This window comes from Solanum dulcamara, chromosome 8, assembly GCF_947179165.1.
Source record: "Solanum dulcamara chromosome 8, daSolDulc1.2, whole genome shotgun sequence".
In the NCBI taxonomy this organism is placed as follows: Eukaryota; Viridiplantae; Streptophyta; class Magnoliopsida; order Solanales; family Solanaceae; genus Solanum; species Solanum dulcamara.
The window spans coordinates 67,629,782-67,656,902 of NC_077244.1; the positions used below are offsets into that span (position 1 = coordinate 67,629,782).

The following is a 27,121-nucleotide window of genomic DNA, read 5'->3' on the forward strand; positions in this document are numbered from 1 at the left end:
TATCCACAAGACCGATATTTCGATCACACAAAAATTTAACTAGAAGTTCTCATAAATTTTATGTTGAATCAAATTTTATACTAAGCAAATTGAAAATCAAATCGTACTAAACAAATTGAAACGAAAAAAAAGTGTTTGTGGTGTCCTTGAACAATCTTCGTTTTGAAGTAGATACACAAAATTTATATCGTAAGAGCAAGAATGATATGAACTAGAAGTATAGTTCTCTATTAATTCAACAAAGCAAGGAAATGTGAATGGAACTGGAATGATTGATACAAGTGCATCCTCAACAGAAGCATAATTAGTGACAAAGGCGGATTCAATAATTAAGTTTTATGGGTTCAACAGTTGAGATTTTTCACAATTAACTCATTGTATTTTTAAAGTTATAGATTCATATTTTACTATTTATTGCACTTGAGAAAAGTATTGAAAACATACTTAAACTAGGCATGAATTATTTGTTTCATCCCCAAATTATTGACAATCTTAAAAATACCTCTTTACTTGACTAACTGGACTTAATACACCCCTGATTTTGCAACATGAGTGAAATACACTTTTAAATTCTCGTCAAGTTTAAGGGTGCTTTCAACACTTCTCTCGAATTTTTATTAAGAGTGTCATGCTCCTACAAGAGCTTGAGACCACTTGTTATGTCATGTGGTAAATTAGGGGCGTATCTAAGTTTAATTGGTCAAGTAGAAAGATGCTTTTAAGAGTGTCGATAGTTTGAAAATGAAACTAATAATTTGCGCTAAATTTAAGGGTGTTTTCAATACTTCTCTCATCCAACTTTGATAATCTTTTACATATAAATTATGTTGTGTTGAAAGTACTAAGCAGAGACTCCATATGAACCCGATGTCGACATGCTACATATATACGCCTCTTATAAGGGAGTGTTTCCTCGGAATAAAAGAGTTCATTCTCTAACCGTTTAATCTTTTAGATGATTCAGATTAATACAATTCAAATAAAATCATAATTGAGAGCACCATCATTGTGCTACAACATTAAGCACAAGCAGGGGGCAAATCCTTCGATTCCTTTGTGTTCATTCTGTTTCCCCTAACATGAGTTCAGCAGAAGAGGAAGTTAAAGGGAGACATTGGCCACGCGATGCTTGAACGCTACGCATCAGAACAAGGATATGATACAATTAAGATGATACAATTCAACTTTTCCTATCTGACCTTATCAACTACATGTCGTTTTTCAATTTTCACGAGGTAATTGTGCATAATGGGAGCTTAGTGCACTGGGCGGCCCTTTTTAGTTGTGCATGTTGATAAAACAGCATGTAAACTCTACTTGTTAGGGCACAAGTAATTCTGCCTACTCAATATCTTTCATAGCGTCCTGCATTGATGAAGAACAAGTAAGTTACAATCGATCGATCATAAAGTACAGATCTTTCATGACAGAGATAGAAAAAGTATGGCTCAAGGATATGCCAAGTATCAAAATACACAAGGTTCAGTGAGCGTAGTGTAATAGAAAATGATCAGCGTACCTTCGCGAGCCGTGTTACATAAGCTGCAGCAAGTGCTGTAAACAATAAGCCTACTCCAAGGGTCAGTAGCTGTTGGATTCCTCCTCCTAGGCCAATTTCAGATTCTTCTTGCTGGAACATCAAGAAATAAGAACATTGATGGGGTTGCTGAATTTCTTGTGAGTTCTCAATTTATTATATAAGTTCGAAACTTCCCAAGTGAACAGAACTTTAAATGATACAATATCAAGGACGGAAAGGCTACAAACCACAATATCTCAATTTGAACAAAGTAACAACATATGAATGGTTGTACAGCTAATCAATAGCACTGCAAAAAGGAAGAACCATTGCACGATAACACGTCTCAATTTGGATCTCACATGCCCAATACCCTATTTTTGCTTTCATAGTCTCGTAGAATCAAATCAGAATAGATGGTAGGTACTTTATCTCAACTGTGTTAATTTTTCATGAAGAAAACATAAACGTCCTTTATCTTCTTCTTCTTTTTTTGATAACCATGATGTCGGGTTCATCTTGCGTGAACCTCAACTAATTCCAAGGGAACCTGCACAGATACCGGGTAACTTTGTCCACCAAGACTTAAATAGACGGGGAGAAATCACCTAATGTTTTTGCCTCCACTAGGTCAGTCAACCAAGCAGCTAGTAATGTTTCTAGTTGAGAAAAGCAACGATAAATTGGCAAGTGTACACTTCTGAAGCTATTTCAACTGTTATATACTCTGCCTACTTCTCTTAACAAGAAAATGCAATTCTCATTTCAGCAGGACAGGAAGAATAAAATCACAGAAATAATGACTGATTATAAGAACAGAAAAGGATTACACAGATAAGTGCACAAGATAAACAAGTGGCAAACTCACAAGAATTGCACGGCCAAATGCACCTGCACTCACGTAAGCCCATGATCCAGGAAGCATTCCTAGCCAACTGCATACAAAACATAAGATTTTATCAAGACGGAGAGCATGCCTGACAAGTGAATCAACAAGTCCTCAAAAAGCAAAACTACATTTGATGCACAAAATGAAGTTGTCATATATCGGACTCTTGGATAGCTATAGCGGCGCAATACCCTCAAACAATCCCTCTAATCTAACAGAAAGAAATCTGTAGAAGAGGCTACTTCCACAAACCAGGAATCTAGATTGCAAACGAATCCTTACTATATTTTTCAACAAAACAGCTTTGCTAATGCTAAACATCAGCCAAGGTGATCAAAGACTGTAAAAAAGACTTCACTATCACTACACAAGAGAAAACAGGCATGTAAATGACACAGCCTGTTCTTCTTCTCCTCACAATTCAGGTTTTCTTTTTTTTTTGGCATTTGTAATTGATCATGTAATGGACAGCTCATTTGTATCACTAAAGTGACTGAAAGGCCTGATATCAAATTACGCAATTCATGTAGTATTCATGCAAGATTTTAGCACTGAGGTATTCCTTTCTATATGCATATGTTTAAGATAAATTTTCAGATGAATACAAACGTGCACCGGTGAATTTGTGGAAGGGGAAAAGAATCTGAATTCTTCCAAATCCTAGAAAATGAACTTCATCCTCGAAGTGAACCCAAAACACAGAAATTTAGACATCTGAACATTAGCCCAACCGTGAAGAAGGAAGTGAAAACAGAAAATGAGACTCACCTTCCTAGAACATATGGTACAAAGTTGACTGAGGTAAGTCCATAAAGATAATTCCCAAGAGAAAATGGAAGCAAAGGGCTCAAACGGAGAAGAGTAACCACTTTGAAACTATTTTCTCCAATTGCTTTGTCTATTGCAAGAAATTTCTTGTTCCCTTCGACCAGCTTAAGAATACGTTCGCGAGCAAAATATCTGGCAATCAAGAACGCAACACTTGCCGCCACCTGAATCCATATCACACTATTGAGAACACATTGTACATCATCATGACTCTATTGAACTGAATGGTCAGCTTACCGTTCCACTAATGGAAACAATGATGGTCCCAGTGACAGAGCCAAATAGAAGACCAGCCGACATGGTCAACGGAATGGCAGGTATTGCAAGGATCTATATCAGAAGTATAACAGCGAAAGTCAGTTCCGTATAGAAACTCTAAAAGTTTCAATTATTGAGCTAGGCACATTTAATCTATTATGAATAGAACTAGAACACTGGTCAAGCAAAAGCCCAAGAAACTTGACTGAAAATGCATTAGTATCACTTTATGACAAAATAAGAATATAAACTCTTGCTACTTCATGTTAGTTCATAGTATAAGCCCTCTATGAGTATCTTCTGAAGTACAAAACTTAGGCATGCACAACCTAGTATGATGAGAATGGACCGGAAAATACACCATATTTTATGTCCACAAAACTATGAGCTTTTCCAACTGACAACATTGTACCCTTAACAAGTACATTGCTGCAGGTTCTTGAAACATTTTAAACCAAGGAAACAGACTGTAATTCTTACTTCTAGTCCAGCATAAACTGCAACAAAAAGAGCATATCCAGCTGGCCCATAACCTGCCATGTGAGGAGCCTCAATCAAAATGAATTCATAAAAATATACTCACATGATAAATCTTGAAAATCATTGCATTATTTATTCATTTGGCTTCCAAGTTTCTCATTTTTGTTTAAAAGGCCCACCAAACTGAATTTTGTGAGATAATTGTATTAGGAAGCAAACTAGCACCAAAAAAGCCACGTGGAATACAAATAAGTTCATTCAGGTCTACAAGATAAAGAAACCTTGAGCTTGGCAAGCGGTAATACTTGTTTGGAAATGCTATTTCACCATTTTTTCACACATGAGGAGGGGACAGAGAAACACGAGGAGGAAAAGAGTAGACATTCGCCAAATAGTTTTGTTCTATCCAAGACAAGAAGACTGTGTCAGGTTAGGCAATAACTACACTCATGGTTGGTGCATCATTCTAGAAGTAAGATAAAAATAACAAACAAAAAGGGCCACGAGCCCAAGAGTCAATTGGATTCGTATTTTCGCTTAAAATTTTCTAACTAGAAATTTATGGTCATTCACCAAAAAGCAGCTCTCAATTCCCATTTAAACTTTTAACCAGATAGAGTTTGGACATTAACTGATTGGTATCCAAGAGCAGTTCAAAATTATTCATTTCATTTTGAGCTCAATTAAGTTTGATACGCCTAAAAAGATTCCATATTGTTTGGGATCCTTCCAAGTTTTAATCAAAACAAAAATGCTCTATGTTAACTTAACTCAATCTGCACATTTACTCTTCATTATGAATTTGCCTTGTGCCCTCGATTCAGCAGCACCCAATAGAATGCAACACCAAAACCATCAGATAAAAGCTACACAATGGAAGTGCCTTAGCATTAGCTCAGATGATTTTAATACCCTGAACCTGTTGGAAGTCCCACATCAATGGGTACGGGTTACTTGGTCTCCATATATAATCTTGGGCAATACTCCCCTCATGAGCTAGCTTTGCGGGTTCCGTTAGGCCCAAAGTCCGTCCCTTTATCATGGTATTAGAGTCAAACTCATCTCAATTAATTATTTACAGATGTTGCCCCACGCACCCCCCACCCCACCCCACCCTCCTCCTCTTATATTGTACATGCTCTAGATGTTCAGTGTTGGGTGTGTTACATGATCTCCTCATATGGTCTTGGGCAATACTCCCCTCATAAGCTAGCTTGACACAAGATAAAGAGCGGAATGACTATTGATATAGTGGAAGCCAATTGATTCTGATTGAAGCACAGTTTATTAATCAATAGAACTATCTAGACATATCTTATGTTACCACTAACATCACAAGTTTAAGTAGTCGACCTAGAATCAAAATTCTAATGTCCACAAGCAAGGAAACTGTAATTGGATAAGTCATATGAGATTACCTTCAATAATGCCAGAAAACTGGTTCAAGAAAGCATTGATCTGGTCCTTGTATATGTACCCAACAGTTCCAAATCCACCAACCACACCCACAATCAAAAGACCAGCCAAAATGGTACCTTTAATAGCAGTATCACCATCTCCTGACCCACTATCCCTCTCACAATTATCATCATCATCATCACCATTTTTGGGGTTCAAATTAAGCACTCTCCTGAAGCTCTGAGGAGATTTGTTTGGTGTCTTCAAAAGGGTCTGCTGTTTCTTGGTTTCCTTTAAGGAAGAACATGGTTTCAAGAAATGAAATCGTTTGGGTTTGAAACTATACAGAAACGAATTAACAGGTGAATTTGTAATGGAAAATTGAATCTTGGGTCGTTGTCGAAAAGAAGGAAAAAGAGTGACACATGGAGGTGTTCTGCTCAAATCAATGGTGGGCATTTCAGAGGATTAAAAGGGACTGGAAAGTTGCTTCCTTTTTTTTTTTTTGAATTTCCTTTTCTGTTCTAAGGTTGTTTGGAATTCATTCAAAATGTTTTGAGGACTGTTCTGTGTTGGGAAATTTGTGTTGGGTGTTCCATCTAAGAATGGAAATTTGTAGAATCTACTGTTATTCTGTGCTTTGATTCGAAAGAAGATATGTGACGTAGGGATGAAAGAAATCGACTTTTGGTGATTGAATAAAATCTGTGCTTCTTGTTGAAGCACGTGTTTTTCTGTTGTTTTTTTTTTATCACAATTTTGTAAATTTGGATTTAAATGAAACTAACATGAAACGAGGAGGGTTGACGTAACTAACATGAAACGAGGAGGGTTGACGTAACTTATTAAAGTTACTCTTATGACTTTCTCTTGCAGAAATGTTGCACAAAATTGTCATGTGATCAAGATGTCATGGATTTGAGTTACAAAATAGTTACTTAAGGAAACATAGGATAAAATTATCAACTAGTTTGAACTATAAAAATAATCTCTTGCAGAAATGCTGGGCGTAACTGTTAAAATTGCTCAAATATGACTAGGAGCACACGAGTTTGACTCTGTCAACGTTTTTGGGTTCAAACTACAGAAACTGTTATTTCTGTATCAAAGTTAGCAAACTAGAATAATAAAGATGAAAATAAAAAACAGTATTCGAGTCCATAGAATTCACTGTGTATCCTTGAAAAATTTAATTCTCTCACTATATCCGAGGTTATGGATTATTTCCTCCTCCCAAGATAAAACAGATAAACTATTAAAGAAATAGTTGTACCTCAAACTTCAATAATTTCAGCGAACTCAATAGCCAGCAACAAAATCACAAAAACACAACTTTGTTTGTAAGAAAATATTTGCAGAAGAGGGAGAAATTAGATGTTCAAAAATGAGAAGAAAATCCTCTATTTATAGACAACATAGGGTAGTGTGAATAAGTGTTTATTGTGGTTTATCGAAAAAGTCACAACTTTTCGCAAAAGTCACAACGTTTCAGAAAAGTTGCAACTCTTCAAAAAAGTTATAACTTTTTGGAAAAATCACGGCCTTTCGAGAAGTCACAACCTTTCGGAACGGTCACAACCGTTTGGAAAAGTCGCAATCTTTTGAAAAGTCATAACCTTAACAGTCACAATCCTTTAGAAAAGGCACAACCTTTTGAAAAGTCATAACCTTAACGGTCACAATCCTTTAGAAAAGGCACAACATTTCGTAAAGGTCACACCCTTTTATTTCTCATTCACACTTTTAAAATCCAACAGAAACAAACTCTTGCAGAAATGCTAGAAACAATCTCTTGCAAAAATGCAGGCTAAGGTCCCTGTGAGCTGGAAGTCACGAGTTCAAGATATGAAAATAACCTCATTAGTTCAAACATTGAAAACATAATCTTACAAAAATACCAAATAAGACTATATACAATAAGTCTTTGTAATCCGATTCATCTCGAAACCTTATATATAGCAAAAACTTAATATACCATATTATACTTTTTATTTGGCTTAAATGAAATGCTCATCTCTTGAGGGGGGAAAGAAAAGAGAAGAAAACCAAATTTACCTTTTGAAGTGTAAGGAGTAAAGAGAATAAAATAGGTTGTGGGTTATCTCTAGTTATTACTTTTTGTTTGGAAGAGAAGAATACGAATGGAAATATTTTGCTTGAACTGGATAACAAATTTTGCTTGAACTGGATAACAAATATTTTAAATTGTTTTTATTGACAAGAGATATTGGTTTAACACGGGGATGCTAACACCTTGTTTGGATGGTTGTTATCCATTGTATTGTATTGTATTGTTTGTTTAAATACAGTGTTTGTTTTGATTGTTACTTAAATTCTATTGTATCGTACTCTTCCTATTTCATATTAACTGAATTTCTAGAGCTTTTTTCATTGTTCAAAATAGTTGAATTGTTAAGTTCAAGAGAAATGTTTGAATCTTTTTTCATGTTTACCCTTTGCATTAATGAAGTTTTGTAATTTTCTAGGAGTTAAAATGTACTACTTACAAAGTTATACTCCAATGAGGGACTATCTGTATTTATGATTTCACATTTAATCATCTTTATGAGGCTGATTAAATAAAGGATAATAGAGAAAAATATGATTCAAATTCTGTCATTGAATGGTTTTCTTAATATGTGTGTATTACCTTAGAAATTCAGTTGATATGGAATAGAGGAGTATCGTTTAAATCTATCGTTAGGTAACGACGAAAATACCTATTTTATGTAACGACCGATTTGGTGTGATCGCGTCGTTACCCTACCTTTTTATAGAAGTTCTACCCCGTACCCTATTTTTTTTGTAAGTTTATCATTCAAATCATGAATGTGTGACATTATGTAACGATGAAGAACGATATAATTTATCCAAACATTGTATTCATTAAAATAATATATTACGATACAATACAATATAATACGATACGATACATTATGAATCAATACGTAACAATCATCCAAATAAAGTGTAAAAGAAAAGGAAATAAATAAGCTTCCTACTATCCTCAAAGATTAGCAATATTTGTCTTCAAATAACAATTTAAATTCTTTTTTCATTAGCTCGTCAATGCTCAATAAATTTTTTTAATAATATCAGACACATAAAGAATATCTAAGATTATGTACCTGAACTTATTGTGATTATAATGATCCTTTTTCCTTTTGTAGATTTATAATTAGGACGAACAAAAATAAGTAAATTAAAAAACAGCCATTTTTCAGATTTATAATTGAAAATGGTTACATATTCGTAAGTCACTCGAAATAGCTAAATTTTGGAATCCGTGATACTGCTATGAATTTTAAAATCCATAACAGTATTTAAAAAATTTCACTTGCTTAGGTTCAAGACTTATTTCATAGTATTTTCGCATCAAAAGTAACTACCATTTAATCAAAATATCAAACACCGACTATTATTTAAAACTCGTTTAAAAAAAGTGGCTAACCCTTACAATTTTAACCATAAAAATAATTATTGACTTTAGCAATATTTTTTATTTATTACTATTTATAACAATACATAGAAATAGTATGATAAATCTGCACTTGTATTAAAAGTGAATTATGTATGCAATATAAATGTATTATAAGTGTTTTAAAATATATTATGCTTGTTTGATAAGAAATTGACACAATTTATTATAAGTGTATTAAAGTTAGTGAAAAGAATGTTGTTATTATACCTGATAAATATTTTCTTAAAATAACATATTTATATAAGTATACTTTACCTAAATCTCATAGTGAAAAAGCTCAATTACAACTTATCTCTCATTTTTCTTAAATTATCCAATTTTCCTGATTTTTTCCAAATTTCTGATACATTAGTGGTTCTTTTGATACATCACGTTTTGGGTGTATAATAATTAATGTTGTTGATTTATTTATGAATAGTAACGTAGTTTAAGTTAGAATTGGTTGTTTCAATCAATTACCGTGCTAATTAAGGGAAATAATCCTTAAAAAACGTAACAGTTATGAAGAAAAAGAAAAACTCAAAAAACAGAGCATAACTGCGAACAAAAAATCCACCCAAAATTCGATTTTCATCAAGCGAATCGAGATGAATATCGCTGACAAAACTTCAGACATAACAGCAAGAATATTGGACTCAAACAGGACCATTGATGCCATACCAGAATCAACTGTTGTACCATTCACAAGTGCAAGTCCTTTCTTAGGCTGCAACTCAAAAAATCCACCTATAACTCCAGCAACGCGGAACGCTTCCTCAGCATTAAGTTTCTCACCATTGGGTCCAACAACCTTGGAATTAGGCCTACCAGTGAGCAAACCAGCAATGTAGGACAATGGGACAAGATCACCCGAGGCAGTGATCGTGCCACATAGAGGCAAACAAGGGGTTATGTTGTTGTTGATCAACTTTGTAATTGCTTCCAAGATTTCAAATCAACAAGATATATCAGAAATATTAAAGTTTGATACATGAGAATTCGTTACAAAAATAAGATGTATCAGAATCATTAAATCTTGATACATGAGAATCTGATACATAAACAAGATGTATCAGAATCATTAAATCTTGATATATGAGAATCTGATACATAAACTAGATGTATCAAAAGTAGTAAAGCTTGATACATGAGAATCTGATACATAAACAGAATGTATCAGAATCATTACATCTTGATACATGAGAATCTGATACATAAACAAGATGTATCAGAAGCACTAAAGCTTAATACATAAGATTCTGATACATAAACAATATGTATCAGAAGCATTAAAGAATAATACATGAGAATTTGATATATAAACAAGATATATCAGAAGCAAATAAGTTTGATACATGAGAATATGATACAAAAATAAGATGTATCAGAAGCAGTAATGCTTGATAAATGAGAATCTAATATATAAACAAGATGTATCAGAAGCAGTCAAGCTTGATACATGAGATTCTGATACATAAACAATATGTATCAGAAGCATTAAAGAATAATACATGAGAATCTGATACATAAACAAGATATATCAGAAGCAAATAAGTTTGATACATGAGAATATGATACAAAAATAAAATGTATCAGAAGCAGTAAGGCTTGATAAATGAGAATCTAATACATAAACAAGATGTATCAGAAGCAGTCAAATTTGATATATGAGAATATGATACATAGACTTTCATCTTATATTCGAGTTTGATACATGAGAAAAACTTTAAAATCTGCTAAATTGTTGAATAGCCAAAAAAAATATTTACTATTGGTTCAAAAACATAATTGTAAATTCTACTAGTACAAAATTCAAAAAAAAAAACTATTCGACGTCCGATGGTTCTCCTTGACTAGGAGAGATGAAATCCCTCTTAGGTTTTTTTGGATCGTCGTTTTTGCTAACATAACTATTCTTGGACTTTCGACAACCATAATTCCACAATAGTGCGACATATCTTGAACGGAAGAATTCGGCATGTAGTGCAGTAATTGGAATAGAAATTCCATCAGTAAGATATTCAGCAAAAATAGCCAGAAAAACACCACAATCCCTACAAAAAAAGAAATACACAGCTTTAAAAAAATGACATATAAATGATTTAAATACAACTTGAATCTGATACATAAACAAGATGTATCAGAAGTAGCAAAGCTCGATACATGAGAATCCGATACAAAAACACGATGTATCAGAAGCATTAAAGTTTGATACATAAGAATCTGATACATAAACAGGATGTATCAGAAGCATTAAAGCTTGATACATGAGAATATGATACATAAACAAGATGTATAAGAAGCAGTAAAGCTTGATACATGAGAATCCAATACAAAAACACGATGTATCAGAAGCATTAAAGCTTGATATACAAGAATCTGATACATAAACTAGATATATCAGAAGTAGTGAATCTTCAGAAAAAACAGCATTTAAAAAAAACATCTTAGATAAACTCATACCTTTGGGAGATTAGGGTGTGTTGTAACCTCTTCAATCTTCTTGTCTGCTTCTTTGGGTGCATGTTGAACTGGAGATTTCGACTTCAATTTCGCACGTAGTTTATCCATCACTGCTGGATCGTTACGATATTTGGATCTAACCTCGTCGTAACCTTTCCAAGATGAATCAAAATCCCATGAAACAAGAATTTCTTGAATCCTTCGATAACTAATAGCTATGAAAATAGAGAGATAATGCAGTTGAGAATCGAAAGGAGATGATAGATTGTAACATTTAACTCATGTGAGTGATTTTAGGCAAGAAATTAGGGATATGCTCAGTGAATTCCTTAATTTTTTTAATCTTGAAAATGGAGAGAGAACAAGAGAAAAGGGTTTAAAGGAGAGAGAATGTTTTTCAGTTATGTATCCGGAAGATGAAGAGGCAAACTGAAAATAAGGGATTTTGATAAAATTTTTAAAGGGTTGGGACTTTTAGAAAATATGGTAATAAAAAGTGTGTAGTTTGGTAATTTTTTCTTGAAAAACTTACATAAATATACAATATTAAGAAAATATTTACCATGTATAGCAATAAAAAAAAATCACTGAACAATTATAATACATTTTTAATACAGATTGCAGAGAACTATTTATAAAACATATATAATACAAGTTTTATAGATGGATAATACATTTATTACATACTTTAATAGACTTATAATACATTATGTCGGTTTTTTACTACACAAACATAATATATATTTTAAAACATTTATAATACATTTATATTGTATGCATAATTCACTTTTAATACAAGTGTAGATTTATCATAATATTGCTATGTATTGCTATAATTAATAATAAATAAAAAATATCGCTAAAATCAGTAATTAATTTTTAAAAAACACCCAATCAAGTAATTTTCCCTTTTTCCTTTATATAAGTTTCCCAAAATAGTTTGGCTAGCTGGGCTGACCCGGACCAAATTTGAGCCCAGGCCGATTTAATCCCAGCGCAAATGGCCCAAAAATTGGAGGACGAAGGACTATATATAAACCAACTCAGTATGTTCATTTGCTGAAATCACAAAAACATCTAAAAGATCAATGATGAATCGAGGATTCAGAGATTCGACGCCATTTTCATATCCTACAAGCTTATCGACTTCATGTATTATCTCATTTCCTCCTTTTCGAAGATTTTTCTTCTTTTTTTTTTGCTTGTGTTACAACATCAATTGAAGGATCGATCAGCAATTCATTCTGCTTAAAAATTGCAATTCACAGTGTGTTGGAATAGATTTGATGTGATTGTCTGAAGAATGATAACTGACTTTGTGTTACGACGAGTTTCAGTTTTTTTTTCCCTTTTCTCTTGTTTATTTCGAATTTTGAAGGAATCAACTGACTTTGTGTTACGACGAATTTCTGATTTTTTTTGGAATTTGATTAACGTACTCGAAGTATATTTTTGATTATTCATGAAAATTTTTTGTCAATTTTGTTTGATTAAAAGGATAAAATGCATTTCAAGCATGTGAATTTCGAATTTTGAAGGAAATAAGTCTGTAATTTACTCAGCTCTGAATTTTTGGAATTTCATTTAACGTACTCGGATGTAGATTTTTGAGTATGTACTCTATTTTCATGAAAGTTTTTTGTCAATTTTGTTTGATTGAAACCTAAAATGCATTTCTAGCATGTGAATTTTGAATTTTATACTTCCTGTTATAGAAGTTCAAAAGCGGCATACTATTCCACTTAGCTGCTGATAAATATGATCAGTAATTAGTTTGAGAGGTGATGGATCAGCTTTAAGTTCTAAATCACGAATGATCTGGAAGGTTACTTTGTACATGATGTATTTGGGAGTATAAATGAAGTAGTCAGATTTACTTTTGTGACTGGCTTGTTTTTCTGAGTTCCTACCGCTCAAAGTAAGGTACTTCTATGTTTGAACATGTGATGTGCAGATTTTTGGAGGCTTGATAAACATCGGGAACAGATGTGTTTTTATGCATTACTTGATGTGTGTGTTGTATTGATCATTATTATGAATTTTTGTAACTTTTAGATGACAAATATTTTGACAATTTAGATTAACAAATTGCTTGAGTAACTTCATTTGCTTATTCTTATCTTTGAATGATTAAGGTCTACAGTTCTCATGTCTGGGAGAAAATTTATTTGCTCACTTGCTCATTCCGCGTAATACACTATTTATTCTTTATCTGTCTCTAATGTTTAGGAGAATCAGCAATGTACTCTCAAATAAGTTCTTTACAAGGTTTTTGCATTTCTTATCTCTATGAACAGTATTTGCAGCATTTATTTTGCTATTGATAAACAATATTTCCAGATATATTAATTGTTCCAGATTGCCATTTTAAAGGATCAATTGCACTGCACTTCCAAAGTAAATGAAATACATTACCATTGACCATCACCTTTTGCAGGTAGCAGTGGCGTTTGTATGATGAGTAGCACATGGAGGGATGAACAGCACCCTTGCTTTCTCAATTTCATCTCTTGCTTTCTCAATGGAAATTCTTTCCGTTTAAATATTGTGCCTATTGCACCAGTAAAACTACTCTTTTCAGCTGTCTTGGTCTTAATGTAAATTCTTTCTTTTGCAAAATGCATTAATAACATTTCCGATTCACAGGATTTTATCTTCAACTGTGGAGGTTTGTCGGTAGCTTTCATGTTTCTGACCAATTGGGATGGCATCGATACAGAATCTTTCTTTAGAAAGTAAACATGCCGTATATCTCCCAAACTCCAGTTTCACTTCATCTAAAATTGATAAGATTGTGAATTGATGTAGAGTTCAGAAATTGAAGGAGCAGTTTGCAAACTTCTATGTTGTTATCACCCTTCCTACAAAGGAACAGAATGATTCGTTGATATACTCCTATATCAAGTGAGACAATTTTAACTTCACCTTCAACTGTATTCTGTATATCAAACTGGTGCTTATTTGAAGAACTTGGATAATCTCCTTATCTTTCTGAAGGTATAGAATGCAACTTGGAAGGCCAACATTTGTTCCTGTACGAGATCTGGAGATGGGCTTCGAAAAAATTGTGAAGATAGCACATGCTCGTGGGGGTAAGATGTCAATTATCTCAAGCTAAACAAAAGAAACTTAAATATATAATTTACCTCCAAAATATCTGTTGCAGCATGCAAACGCCAGGATGCATTGACAAAAATAAAAGCTGAGGTAGATGATTGAACAGCTTCCTCAATCTCTTTTGACTAATCACCTGATGTTTTTTGTAAACCTGGGACATTTTGTCTTGCCGTTAGAAGGAAAAATCGGTACAGGCAATGGAGATTTACCTACAAGTGGTTACATCAATACCTGGGGTTGACAGCCATGGAGCAAATGTGGTATTTTATTTAGTGCCATTTCCCATTTATGTTGCATCAGATGTGTAGTACCAAGATAAACATTACCTTTCCCTGTTCATAACGTGTGCTTTAAAGAGTGATAGAAGTCATCATCAATTTCACAAATTTAGTCACTCGACTCACTCCTTTCTTTTCTTTATCCTGTTTCAGCTTAATCAAACTATTGGTTCAATTGAAGCAATAGCTAAGTCATCGAAGGAGTACCTGTTGGAAACTACTGATCTTTCACCCACAACAGCTGAGACAATCACAAGCTTTTTCCGGGATCCAAAGTTTTATCTTGCTCCTAAAATTGGCTGAGTTATACTGTTAAGTCTAGAGCATTCAGAGTCATGCACTCTGCAGAAGTGACTTTAGATCTCAAGAACTACAAATGGAAGTCGAACAAACTTTATTCCCTCGAAATGTAGCTGAAGTCCTGTGGTAGTGCTTCTGTATCAGTAGTTGTAACTTGATTAGAGGACTCAAAAAGGAATAATCACAAGGCTCTTTAAAACTGACTTCTCTTGCTTAAGGAAATATGACGGTATATTTGTATTAAGTTGATCTACGTTCACTGAGGTCCTTTTAATGAAGATCAGAATTGCTTAACCTTCGGTTCTCTACCTTTTAATGTAGTAAAGCTCTGAAATCCGAGGAAAATTCCAATATTTAGGGTCTCCCTTAGGATTGGGAATGATATTTTAACAGTTTAACTCAGTACATGACTTAAATAATGAGGGGGAGAGTGATGGCTCACTTTCCTGCCATAAATGTTTAAACAGAAAAAATAGTCATGAGGATTGGATGCTTTGTCTAGAAAGAGAAAAGTACGTAAACTTGCAAATACGCTTTCATCGTTCAAGGAGTATATCAATATTTTTTTTAGACCGACCAGAACAGAAAGCACTTCAAATAAAATTACTCACTTAGCTACCCTTTGGAAACGGTTTCATTTCTCCAATAACTTAGTATTTTAAATATATAAATAAGTACCGTAATTAGAATCAAGCTGGCCGTCAGAGCCAATCATCTTGACAGCTCCATAAAGATGTTCACGACAAGTTATAAAGCAAAGAGAATGCTTGAACAGTTAATTAATTGCATTGACATACAACATCAACATTCACTAATAAGGTGTATCCTCTAAATATATGTCCATCATGACCATAATACAGCTTTAGTACCTACCAGACTTATTCCTAAACAAGCAACTTATGATGATAATTGATAAGCGCCATGTTACAAAGTGAGCAACACTATCAGTTGCTCACAATTACACAACAATCATGTAACTAACTATATGTCTGCTACTACTAGGAGCAAGGGGGATGACCGAACAAATGCAGAATTACGAGTGTGGGGGAAAAGCACCATGAATTATGATGGAGCACCAAGATATGAAGCAAGTCGCAATATATCACTGAATACTCCACCTGCTGTTACTTCAGCACCAGCTCCCGGACCACGAACTATTAGAGGTTGCTTACAATATCTCTCAGTAGTGAATGCAATTATGTTGTCCGATCCAGAGAGTTGCGCGAATGGATGCTCCTTGTTGTATCTCCGCAATTCAACAGCACCTTTTCCGTTGACGACATCCATTACTCCAACATACCTCAAGACCTTCATGAAAATCAACACTTTCAGATGGGGTAATATAACAACAAGAAAGGAAATTTCTCCTCTCTCTCAAATACAGAGACAGAGCAGTCAGTTATTTGGCCAATGCCAATAATAGTGGTCAATAATTAAACAACTTCTTCCCTCGAATGGATAAAACCAGTGATGCTTCTATGCAAGATATTTAACGTGCAAAATGAAAAACTCATCCACACTGGGATTCTGACGGCTCTTAGTCCCATATAAAGTCATATTCCTCCTACGCGAAATTAAATGTTTCATGTGACTTTGGCAAAGCTACTGAGATAATGCTTGAAAATTTTTTGTTGAAAATTTATTGGTTGATATTACTACGGTCTAAAAAGGTATGGAAAAAATCAACTTCAATGGAGGGAGTATAGCAAGTTCATTAAGACAACATGACTATCACAGTACTATAAGTCCAGAGTACTCACTTCCCCTTCATCTTCAGCCTCCTGCCTCTGTTTAGACAATTCTTGATCATATTTTGGCAGGTCCAGCAAAAAGTCTTCGGTAGATGCAGTAGCCTGAGAAATCAACCAAATATCACTTCATAGAGAAAAAAAATGCTTTTCCAATTAATGCTGCATGTATATAAGCTTAGCACTCACCCTTAAAGGTTCTGGCACAAGGCTCTGAACAGGGATATCTGAAAGCTCTAGGTCTAATCCACTTTCTCTAGCAAGAATTATCACCTGGAACAGGGAAGTTTTTGCACATCAAGCCATGGGTAAACTCAAAAAGTAAAACTTGGCCTTTATTTCTAAGGCGGTAAGGGAAATCAGCACAACTGAGTGAAGAAGTAAATTGACAGAAACCGATTTTGCAACACTAAGTCATGGTGGAAATTTCATCAAGCATTGAACAAAACGAGAAAGAATGAGAACTTGAGTTGGGCTAACACTTTATAACAGTGAATGAAACATCCAAAACCTATCAGCCAATACCTTTCTGGCAACATCTGTTCCAGATAGGTCATCCCTTGGATCTGGCTCAGTATAACCAGCCTCTTTCGCCTCCTTTACCACTTGGCTAAAAGCTTTTGTTCCCGTAAAGTTATTAAATATGTAACTCAGAGTTCCACTGCCAAAAAAAAAAAGAATAAATGCATGAAAATGAAAACGGGATCATATTAAATAGAGAATTTTTGCACTCAATGGTGCATCTTGTAGTTAAGACAAGGATAGCGTCATTATAACAATCCACAATTTAGGATAGACGAATTTCATCTGAATCCCATAAAATGAATAATCTCATTCATACCAACCTAAAAATACCCTCAATCCGCAAAATCTTGTCCCCAGTTTCAAGAAGACCACGCAAGGTACTAATGATTGGTAGTCCAGCTCCAACAGTAGCTTCATAGAAGTAATGTGTATATGATTGTCGTTGTAGATCTCTCAGCTTCAAGTACTGGAAGCAATAGAAGGAAAATATGCAATAAAAAGTATGAGAAGCTTGCTCTTTTAGCTATTTATATGATTATCGTTTACTCACTTGTCTTGTCTCGAGGTATTTTTCAAATAGAGATAAGAACAACAGGGTTACAAGGGCTGTCATCCTTTCTCATCTTTGATATAATGGAGGACAGCGGAAAGAAAAATATAATTATGAAGGGCTGAAAACTTGATTATTGACATAGTTGATCAAAGCGCAATTTCCAAAAAGTTCGCGAAGCTAAGCACTTTTTAGAGGACAAGAAATCAAACATGAAAGTACTTAGTTACCTGGTCAAGCGGTCCTGAATTAGCCTTTTTATTTGGGGTGACCACATGGATTCCTCTATGCAACCAGTCATAGTAATGGCTTGCGATATGAGAGTCTGCAGTGCAATCCACTAGAACACTGTTTGGGATGAAATAATTTTCACTCACATGTTGAACAAACTTATTTAAGTCAGCCATTTCTCCTTTTTGACTTAGCAGCTCTTTCCACTTCGACAAATCAATACCCCTATAAACATTGAAAAGAATGGCTTGTCATCACCACCCCTGAAGACAGCTCAATAATATCTAATGAGCAGTAACCAGCTGGAAAGGCTTTGTATCTTTTGAAACCCAGCAAGTTAATCAATAGCAAGAAAGACATAATGAACATTAGATAGGTAATAGTGAAAAATAAGGAGGAGAGAAAAGATATTGAATTCCTCATAAACTTCAATTTTTCAATCTCATTAAAGATCTTCCATGACACACAGAGACTGACACTGAGGAAACCTGTAAGTTTGAAATATTAGTAGCATAAAAAAACTTGGAAGTTCCTGAGTCACATTGAAACTAAAAATGTAAAAAGCTATATAAACAAAGAGGACATGAGATCAGCTTAAAGGACGGGAAGAGAGGGAATAATTGTACACTCAAATCTAATAGCACATTTCTAGCTAAGACTACATCATTTGAAGTAGCAGAAAATTAATTATGAGTCAACTCGCAAAATTCAAGAACCAAGCAACAGATACTCCAGGCTTCTTTATATGAACCACAAAGGAAGCACTTAGTTTGCAAATATTTTAGAAGTCTACCTTTGATGAAACCTTTAGGAGAGGTTTTTATCTTTGCCGGGTTAGTAGTAGCTCATTTATTATTCTACTTAAATGCAACTATTAATTTTACAAAAAAAGCACAAATCAAAAGTTCCCAATTAGCAAGCACCCCTTCCATTCCTATTTCAATGACTTTCCTGTTTCCACTCCAAGAAAATAGATCTCTGCCTATAAAGGTAAAAGCTACTTGATAATTCGTGTAATCTAAATATATATTTTCTTTCATCTTCGTACTAATTTAATCCAACAGCCACCTGAATTTGTTCATTTTAATTACTAAAATAAAGGTATATCTAATAAAAAAAAACAAATAATCTATTATTAATCTTCATACTAATCAAAGACAGGATGAAGGGAATAAAAGGCCATATGGCTCCCTAAGTTTGACTAATAAAAGTTCATTTTTTTCATTTTGAGTGATCAGCACCCTGAGCAAGGTTGGAAAGTGGAAAGACATCATCCAAAGGCAAAAGCAAAATATATTCTTCTGTGATGGATAACTGGAATTAAGCAGTTATGATTTTGTGTTTAGAGTGGGTAAAAAGTCTCACATTGGTTGGGGAACGAGCCGGTGGTCTCCTTATATGGACTTGGGCAATCCTCCCCTCATGAGCTAGCTTTTGGGGTTGAGTTAGGCCCAAGTGTCATATCATTATATGGTATCAGATCCAAGTCCATCCCCGTTTGGGCTCCCGGTCCACGCTCCAGTTGGGCCTGGGAGTGATGGGGGTGTTAGAGTGGGTAAGAAGTCCCACATTGGTTGAGTAATGGACTGGTTGTATCCTTATATAGACTTGGGCAATACTCCCCTTCATGAACTAGCTCTTGGGGTTGAGTTAGGCTCAAGTGTCATATCTTTACACTATTCAACCTCCATCTTTTACCAAAGTGGTTATAAAGAAAGTAATTTAATTGAAAGAAAAATAAGAATATCTGCAATTAGTCGGAAAATACAAATAGTTGAAAAAATCTTATTCTGTTTATCCATTAGAATTACAATTTTAGAAATCTTTCTGCCTTTTTGCACTTTATTGTTTATTCAGATTCCTTCATTCTAAACAGAAAAACGACTCAATCAAAAGATCTCAGGGCCAAAGAAGGAAAGATGGATTTTCAAGACTTACGAGTCGCTTAATAGCATTGAGTCTTTTCCAATTATACCCATCACGCGCAAGTCAATGTTGAAGTTTTCCTTTAAGACAGCTGACTGCCAATGAAAAAGAAAAGATGTTATAAATGGCTCTACCGCCTTCAAATCATGGGCATTTATAGGGGAAAGAATGATACTCAATTGAAGAAAGCATATATTGACTTCAATAGTTGTAGGAAATACAAAATATAAATAACAAATTAGCATAAACTTAAATTAAAAGACCTGATCCATGAGCTGGTCAAGCAATGTACCCCCTATCAACCCAGGTCCAACAATGCCCACAGCAATAGGAGTTCTTGTCAAATAGAATCTAGAGTGCACAGCACGTAAAGCCCTCACACAGTCTTCTTGCTTAACAACTACTGTCACATTGTACTCTGAGCAACCTTGAGCTATAGCACGGATATTGATATTTGCCTGCAAAATAAAATGTGTTTTTAATAAAATGTTAAATCTTGAAGATCTTATGAAAATCAACTAATTAAAAGTTGAATTCTACACTCAGATTACAGTGATCATCTTTTATAACTCTCACTTGACTGTTGTAATGTCATCGTTTTTATGGAAAGCAACACAAAGTTGCCAAAAGCAGATAGCAATCAAAGCCAAGTTCAAAGCTCATATAAACTGTAGAGCATTCGTAATACCAAGAACAATATGGTAGATATATTACAATAAGTGAGCTTCACATAGCCGGTACCAAGTAGGCATAAAGGAAGAGACTTGCAGTAGGTTGACACACCGTGTTAAAGTAGTCATGATATCATGAATCAAAGGTGAAGTTTACAAATGAAATGGGCCCGTATATAGTGGAATGGATACAAAGGGATTAGTATAGCGGATCTCAACTACTTTGGGATTGAGGAGTAGTTGATTGATCGATATGGTAGTTAGAGAATTGCATATGATGTGCATGTAAGGGCTCATTACAGTCGCAAAATAAACTATAGATGATTTTTTATTTATTCTTTTGAAATGGATAACCTATAGACGAAAATCAGGAGAACATTAACTCTACACAAGATATAACCACACAAATGGTCAAATACAAGCAGTTTTTCAATTTAATAGGGTTTAAAGATTACCACTTAACTCACTGGAATGGAAAAATTACCAGTTAACTCTACACAAGACACACCTATATACATTCACTTAAATGTTCTCCATTATAATTTAAAAGGATTGGAAATACCAAACCTTTGCAAGTGCACTGAAAAATGTAGCACTAACTCCAGAAGAGCTTGCCATTCTCTGACCAACAGCAGCCAAAATACTACAGCCTGGAATTACTGAAATCTGGAGAAGAATTGAAGTTTAGGAAGATTGATTAAAGAAGTCTTCAATCAGGTAGATTAAAATAATGTTGCATACCAAGTAAAATGACAAAAAAACTAAAAGTAGAAAGCAATAAGCTTGATATGATGTTGAAATTCATATTAACTGTACCAGAAATCCCACAACTAATTTTTGTTAAGAACATAGAAGCACACGACTCTGCTTCAAAAACCAAGTTCAAATTTCATAAAAACTCTACACCATCTCATAACAGGATAAGAATTTTCAAATCTAATGAATTTCTGGAAAGAGTGCTGAGTTTCCTTATTTATCTAAGCTAATATTTTAACAGAGGAAGGTTGTGTGAAGCAGTTTCATCTTCAAGATTGTTTCCTTTCAGGTTAGCTTTACTTTGTATAATATTTTAAGATGGAAATACCTCCGGAGTGTTTACATGTGCTAGTGATACTTTAGTCTATTAGAATTACCCCATACAAAACGTAGCAGTTGCAGTACGTGTTCATTTCTGAGATGTCTACAGGATCTGAAAGTGATTACCAGACTTTTCCTCACTTCTCTTCTTTTTGGCTATTCTAAGTTTAAATCTGCTTCATGCTGAGTTTTCAATTGCCTGAACATCATGAATTGTTACCCATAACTTTTAGAAAAGAAATTAGCCTCAAGTAGAGTTAATGATTACAGCACTGCTCATCAGCACCCTGAATGCTGTTGGTCCAGTTTTCCTTCCTATCTTATGTGCATTTAGAGACCACTAGCTTTTACGGCTTTACTAATTCTTAAGCTTGCTTGACTGGGCTTCTCAAGTTTTAAGTTGGAAAAACCAGAACCTACACCCCCAAAAGCAGTCTTTTTAGATCTCCTAGTCAACCTAAGTTTTTTGGTGCAACGAGACGAACAACTCCCACAGTTGTTCCACATTATGGGTGGACATAAATGCAATGCTCAATCCAACACTAAATATTTTTCTCCTCTTTCTGATATAATTAGCACCATAATAACTTTATTGCGGAATTGTTCTGAAGTATACAACTCAAGATCCCTATAAATCTGAGATACATGTTGCAAAATCGTCGTCACTATATGCCCTTAATCAATGAGGTTATCTCCTCCAAAAGAAGTGTTCAAGATTTGTGAGAACGTAATCATTATGGATTTTCTGTTTGTCATTCTGGACTTATACAACGTCTAAAAGAAACAATTTATAAGATAACAGGTATAGTGGAGCATATCAAGCAAAAGGGTTGAACTTGCAACCTCAACCAGGAAACAGAAGCGGCAATACATGTTAAAACGATAACGCTATAAGATGGTGACAAGAATTCAACTGAACATAGTTCCTGCTTTTTTCCCTTTTTGCTTATGCTGATCCACAACCGTGTTTAACTTCAGAAATTGAATCAAAAAAGGAAGAATACCTGAGAAAGGCGCCCGGAACTCAGAGCCTGACCAAACCTAGATTCTAAAACATCAGCAACAGCTTTTGCTTCTTTTTCAGGCACAGCAAAGCAGACTGAATGCTCACTACTAGCCTGTATTGTACCACTCGATTAATTTCATGAAGTTATAAGCATCATAAGCTTAACCCGAAATCAAAGAATAAACATACCTGTGATATCATGATTACGTTAGCACCAACATTTTTTACTGCACCAAAAATGTCACTAGCTGTACCAGGAACACCAGTCATTCCGGTTCTGCAGAAAGTAACCGACTTTGTGTAAGCAAAGAAATTTGTAAATAGATGTACAGTATGACTGGATGCAGTGCAGTCCTAACCCTCAACAATTCTTTTTGGCAAGTAAACTATTAGTCCTACCCCTCAACATTCACTAGAGCTAGTTTGTCAATCGTGGCAAATCCTTTGACGGGGAATGCTGATCTCTGTCCATCTTCAAATTCATTATCAGTGGATCGGCAGATCCTTGTTCCAGGTGCAGCAAGGTTAAAGATATTTTTTATAACGATGGGAATATCATATTGCATAACTGGAACAATCGTCCGTGGATGTAAGACATTGGCTCCAAAATATGACTGCAAAAAGATGAGAAATTTGATATTAGAAAATGCCTTGACAGCTCTTATTAACTTCAGAAACCACATAGAATCACGACATCACCATTTCCCATGCTTCTTGATAAGATAGTGTCTCCAGTATTACTGCCTCACTTACTGCAAATGAAGTACTGTTTAGTTGATCTTAACTTCGTAATGGAATTTCATCATTGATTTAAATTTAAAAAAAGGGAATATATGAGCAACTAATAGAGATCAATGATATTGATACAAAATTTTGCTAGAGAAAGGTCTTGATATGTTTCAGATTGAGAAAAGCATGCAATGAGTGAGGGTAAACCTTTTCTTGGATCAGCACTATAGACACCATCAACATCTGTCCAAATCGTGACCTGACGTGCTTTAAACAGTGCCCCCATTATAGCTGCAGAGAAATCACTTCCATCTCTTTTCAAAGTGGTAGGAATGTCTTGGGGAGTGCTAGCTATAAAACCAGTTGCAATGATAGTCATGGATGGATTCTTAGAGTACCATTTCTCAAGTCTTTGCCCTGACATTAAATAATCTGGATCAACTTGATTAGAGCTCATGGGGTTCACAACAAGCACCTCTCTTGTGTCCATCCATTTACACTCTACACCACTCTGCAAATATAGGAATTTGAAAATTTGTCATAAATGTGCGAACAAAATGTTAGTTTACATAACTAGAAGATACAAGAACTTTCTAAAGACCCGAAGAGGTCATTAGCGAGAATCACCATTCTGACAGCAGATGCCAGCAACTGAGCAGACCATAACTCCCCATGCCCAGCAACAAAATCTGTGAAAGATTGTGTTGCATGACCAGCTACAATACAAATAAGCTATTGTGTCAGTTGAAAGCAAAAGTAGGAGGTTTGGTTCAAAATCAGATACTTCAGGAAAAAAACTTTAGCTTGGAAACAATTCACTTCTACTAAAAAAAGATTGAAGAATGACCATTATGCCAACATCAGCCTCATGAGACAATAACCAAAGCATGAAGCAAAGACCGTATTGCATGCAAAGTGGGCGATGGAAACGACAATTCAAAATACTCTAAAGAATTTTTGAGTTTTCCTTCATTTTTAGTATCCCACAAAAGAACTGCAAATTATCTGGCAAAGGAGCTTCCAAGAGTAGTCTAAGTTTGAAAAGTACTTTTTCTATTATTTTTTCCATAATTACGAACATGGAGGTTCTGACAAGTGTTTCTTTGAGACATTCTACAAGTAAAGAGGGAAAGCACAATCTACCAATGTATATTGCACGGAGCATGGCTTTTAGGTTGTTGATGTCATGATGAATACGAGATAAGAAACTAGCAAGCTCATCCCCATCAAGTAGATCAATAGCAGTTAATTTGTGTTTTTCTAAAACAGCATCTAATGCAGTTAGGTACGACTCATCTCGTGACTGGGCCTTGTAAATCAGATCATACATCATATCTGTGACCTTTGACATTGCAGACACAACCACCAACTTTCCTTCAGATTGGTCCTGAATTATAACATCAGCAACGTTGCGAATTCTTTCAGAGTTTCCGACACATGTACCACCAAATTTATGAACAGACCATCTGTCACCTCTAAGAAGCTGAATATTTTCTGTAGCTCCATCCAATAAGTAATCTGCCAAAACATCAAATGGGAGAAGAATGGAAAATCAAGAACTGAATAAAATCATATAAGGATGATATTTAAGGCTTCAACATAGATTAACCTTCACTTGTAACAGCTGCCTTTATCCCGAACTTAAACAATTCTCCTCTTTCCCATTTTGAACTAAAATCATTAAAACAAAGAAAGGCTTTAGCAGTATAGAAAACATTGAGCTAGAAAAAATTCCTCAAAGGAAAAAGCAAAACATATCCATGATATCATGGATACCTATTACTGTTGAATCATATTATTATCTCATTTAACAAGGACTGTGTAATAGTTGGAAAAGGAAACAAGTTATCATCTATCAGGAAAGCATTTGAGTAGGACTCAAGAATATGCTAGAGTAAAATCTTGGTTTTAAGTCAGTGAACAAATCTTTTGTACAATCACTAAGAGAGAACATGGACTATAAGATATAGGATTATCATGCCTTAGATATCTTAATCAGATTACTGTTGAGACAACAAATCTTCGTTTTAACTTCTTGTATAAAACATATGGTACAATTTTTGAAACAATTTTAACGTTTAGTTAGATGAAAATATAGAGCACTTCATATAGCAATAATTCCATATACAAGATTAAGCTCCCATTTCACTATAGATTTTGAACTTGAAACTTGAAAAATTGAGTTTTTTGAAGTTGTGAATTTGGGAATTTGAAGTTACGTTTAAACATGCATTTTAGTTGGAAAAAAAATAAAGTTTTTTAGGTGTAAGACCCAAAAACTTGTTGAAATTATTTGAAGATCAGATTTTAAAAAATTGGTCAAATTTCGTGGTTAAACATATATTTGAAAATAAATTTTCAAAATCTGATCCAAATTTATGGCTAAATGCTAGCTAAAAAAAGTGTCCACGCAGCTTGCTAGACTTCCACGGGATACCTGTTAACTCTTACCAACACAGGTTTTGAAACTTAGAAATCATGATTCTCAACCCACTTAATTTTGACACATGAAATTCACTGGGTCAATATTTTGACCGAGATTCAAAAGCTTCTCAATCGACAGAGCTCTATTCCAGTGAAGACAAAGTTGATAATGACATCAATGACCTCAAAATACAAAGGAGGCTAAAAATTAAAAAGGATACTGAAATGTAAGTGGAAGAAACAGCATGTTAACAATTCATACTAATGTGACGGAGAATACACAAAACATAAATAGTACATTACAGAGTAGATAGAGATTGAGAAAGAGAAATCGAAAAGTTTACTTGAGAAAAGGATAGCATGGCAGGAGGGGAAATGTGTGTGTGTTGTTGTTAAATGTATCGATTTTCTTCACCTTGGCCTTCAAATAGGTCTCTGGTAAGAATGAAATTGAAGAGAATTTCGATGAACAGCATGGCGAAATGGAGGATGAAGCGAACGCCATTGTTATTTGTTGATTGAGATTTGAGAGTGACAATAGTACTGTGGAAGAGTGGTGTGGTGCTTCTTGCCTTCTTATAATACAACTAAAAGTGTTTGAATTGGCTTATAAGTTATTTTTAATTTTTTTTCAGTGTTTGACTGATTAATTTAAAAATAAGTTTTAATAAATAATTGAGTTTATTTGTATGAATTTATTTTAAGTAATTTATAAATTGAAAATAATTTATTTTTAATTTATAAATAATTTTCAACTTATAATCTGCTTAAAAATAAATAAATTCAAACAGGCTATTAGTGTATGCGGCGTTCCATCGTGTGTGTCCTGTCAATATTAAAAATTTAGAATTATCGATCTTTCCAAATTTTAGAATCAATATGGATATGTATTAAAATATTTTTCATTTTAATTTGTCACTTTTAATATATCAAAAGAAAAAATATATTTTTTACATAGTTTCTTTTTAATATTAATAACTTCTTTTCAAGTTCTAGAACTAAATATTAATTAATATAAATATTACCAAAAAGAACAGTAAGAGTATAAAGAAAGAAGGATGACTGCATCTTGCTACTAAAGTTGATTGATTGATAAAAAAAAGGAGACAAGATATAAAGTTCATTTAGCATGAGATCAACTTGTAAATTTTTGCATTGTAATGTGGTTTCAAAAATGCATCTCTTTTATGTGGATCAAAACATTGTTATAGCTTAATGTTTTTTGGGTAATAATTGTTATAGCT

At 34.2% G+C, this 27,121-nt stretch overlaps 4 protein-coding genes across 5 annotated transcripts; 1 reads left to right on the plus strand and 3 right to left on the minus strand.

Annotated features, from left to right (window-relative positions):
* Positions 1–908: 908 nt before the first annotated feature.
* Positions 909–6,113, minus strand: LOC129899608 (uncharacterized). Its single transcript, XM_055974619.1, has 7 exons — positions 5,393–6,113; positions 3,975–4,027; positions 3,474–3,566; positions 3,177–3,400; positions 2,388–2,454; positions 1,520–1,630; positions 909–1,365 (listed from the first exon to the last, which is right to left on the minus strand). Exons 1-7 carry the CDS (start codon positions 5,829–5,831, stop codon positions 1,342–1,344), a joined length of 1,011 nt encoding a protein of 336 aa, XP_055830594.1. The 5' UTR covers positions 5,832–6,113; the 3' UTR covers positions 909–1,341.
* Positions 6,114–9,352: 3,239 nt separating this feature from the next.
* LOC129900102 (phenylalanine ammonia-lyase-like) lies at positions 9,353–11,403 on the minus strand. Its single transcript, XM_055975061.1, has 4 exons — positions 11,296–11,403; positions 11,219–11,223; positions 10,739–10,886; positions 9,353–9,787 (listed from the first exon to the last, which is right to left on the minus strand). Exons 1-4 carry the CDS (start codon positions 11,401–11,403, stop codon positions 9,353–9,355), a joined length of 696 nt encoding a protein of 231 aa, XP_055831036.1.
* A 966-nt stretch (positions 11,404–12,369) lies between these two features.
* LOC129901503 (protein PARTING DANCERS) lies at positions 12,370–15,298 on the plus strand. 2 transcript variants are annotated; one of them, XM_055976701.1, is made up of 8 exons: positions 12,370–12,447; positions 13,733–13,857; positions 13,942–14,030; positions 14,104–14,199; positions 14,293–14,387; positions 14,462–14,502; positions 14,589–14,672; positions 14,844–15,298. In XM_055976701.1, exons 1-8 carry the CDS (start codon positions 12,384–12,386, stop codon positions 14,991–14,993), a joined length of 744 nt encoding a protein of 247 aa, XP_055832676.1. In that variant the 5' UTR covers positions 12,370–12,383; the 3' UTR covers positions 14,994–15,298. The 2 variants fall into 2 exon arrangements, with proteins under 2 accessions (XP_055832676.1, XP_055832677.1); XM_055976702.1 differs by having other exon boundaries at positions 14,592–14,672.
* A 456-nt stretch (positions 15,299–15,754) lies between these two features.
* On the minus strand, positions 15,755–26,441 carry LOC129899142 (bifunctional aspartokinase/homoserine dehydrogenase 1, chloroplastic-like). The gene is made up of 18 exons (XM_055973965.1): positions 26,222–26,441; positions 25,063–25,124; positions 24,597–24,971; positions 24,081–24,169; positions 23,661–23,964; positions 23,424–23,476; positions 23,124–23,338; positions 22,914–23,001; positions 22,723–22,836; positions 21,209–21,307; positions 20,234–20,428; positions 19,983–20,065; positions 18,044–18,269; positions 17,584–17,729; positions 17,264–17,399; positions 16,928–17,011; positions 16,751–16,843; positions 15,755–16,298 (listed from the first exon to the last, which is right to left on the minus strand). The coding sequence occupies exons 1-18, from the start codon at positions 26,380–26,382 to the stop codon at positions 16,053–16,055; spliced, it is 2,769 nt and encodes a 922-aa protein (XP_055829940.1). The 5' UTR covers positions 26,383–26,441; the 3' UTR covers positions 15,755–16,052.
* Between the last annotated feature and the right edge of the window lie 680 nt (positions 26,442–27,121).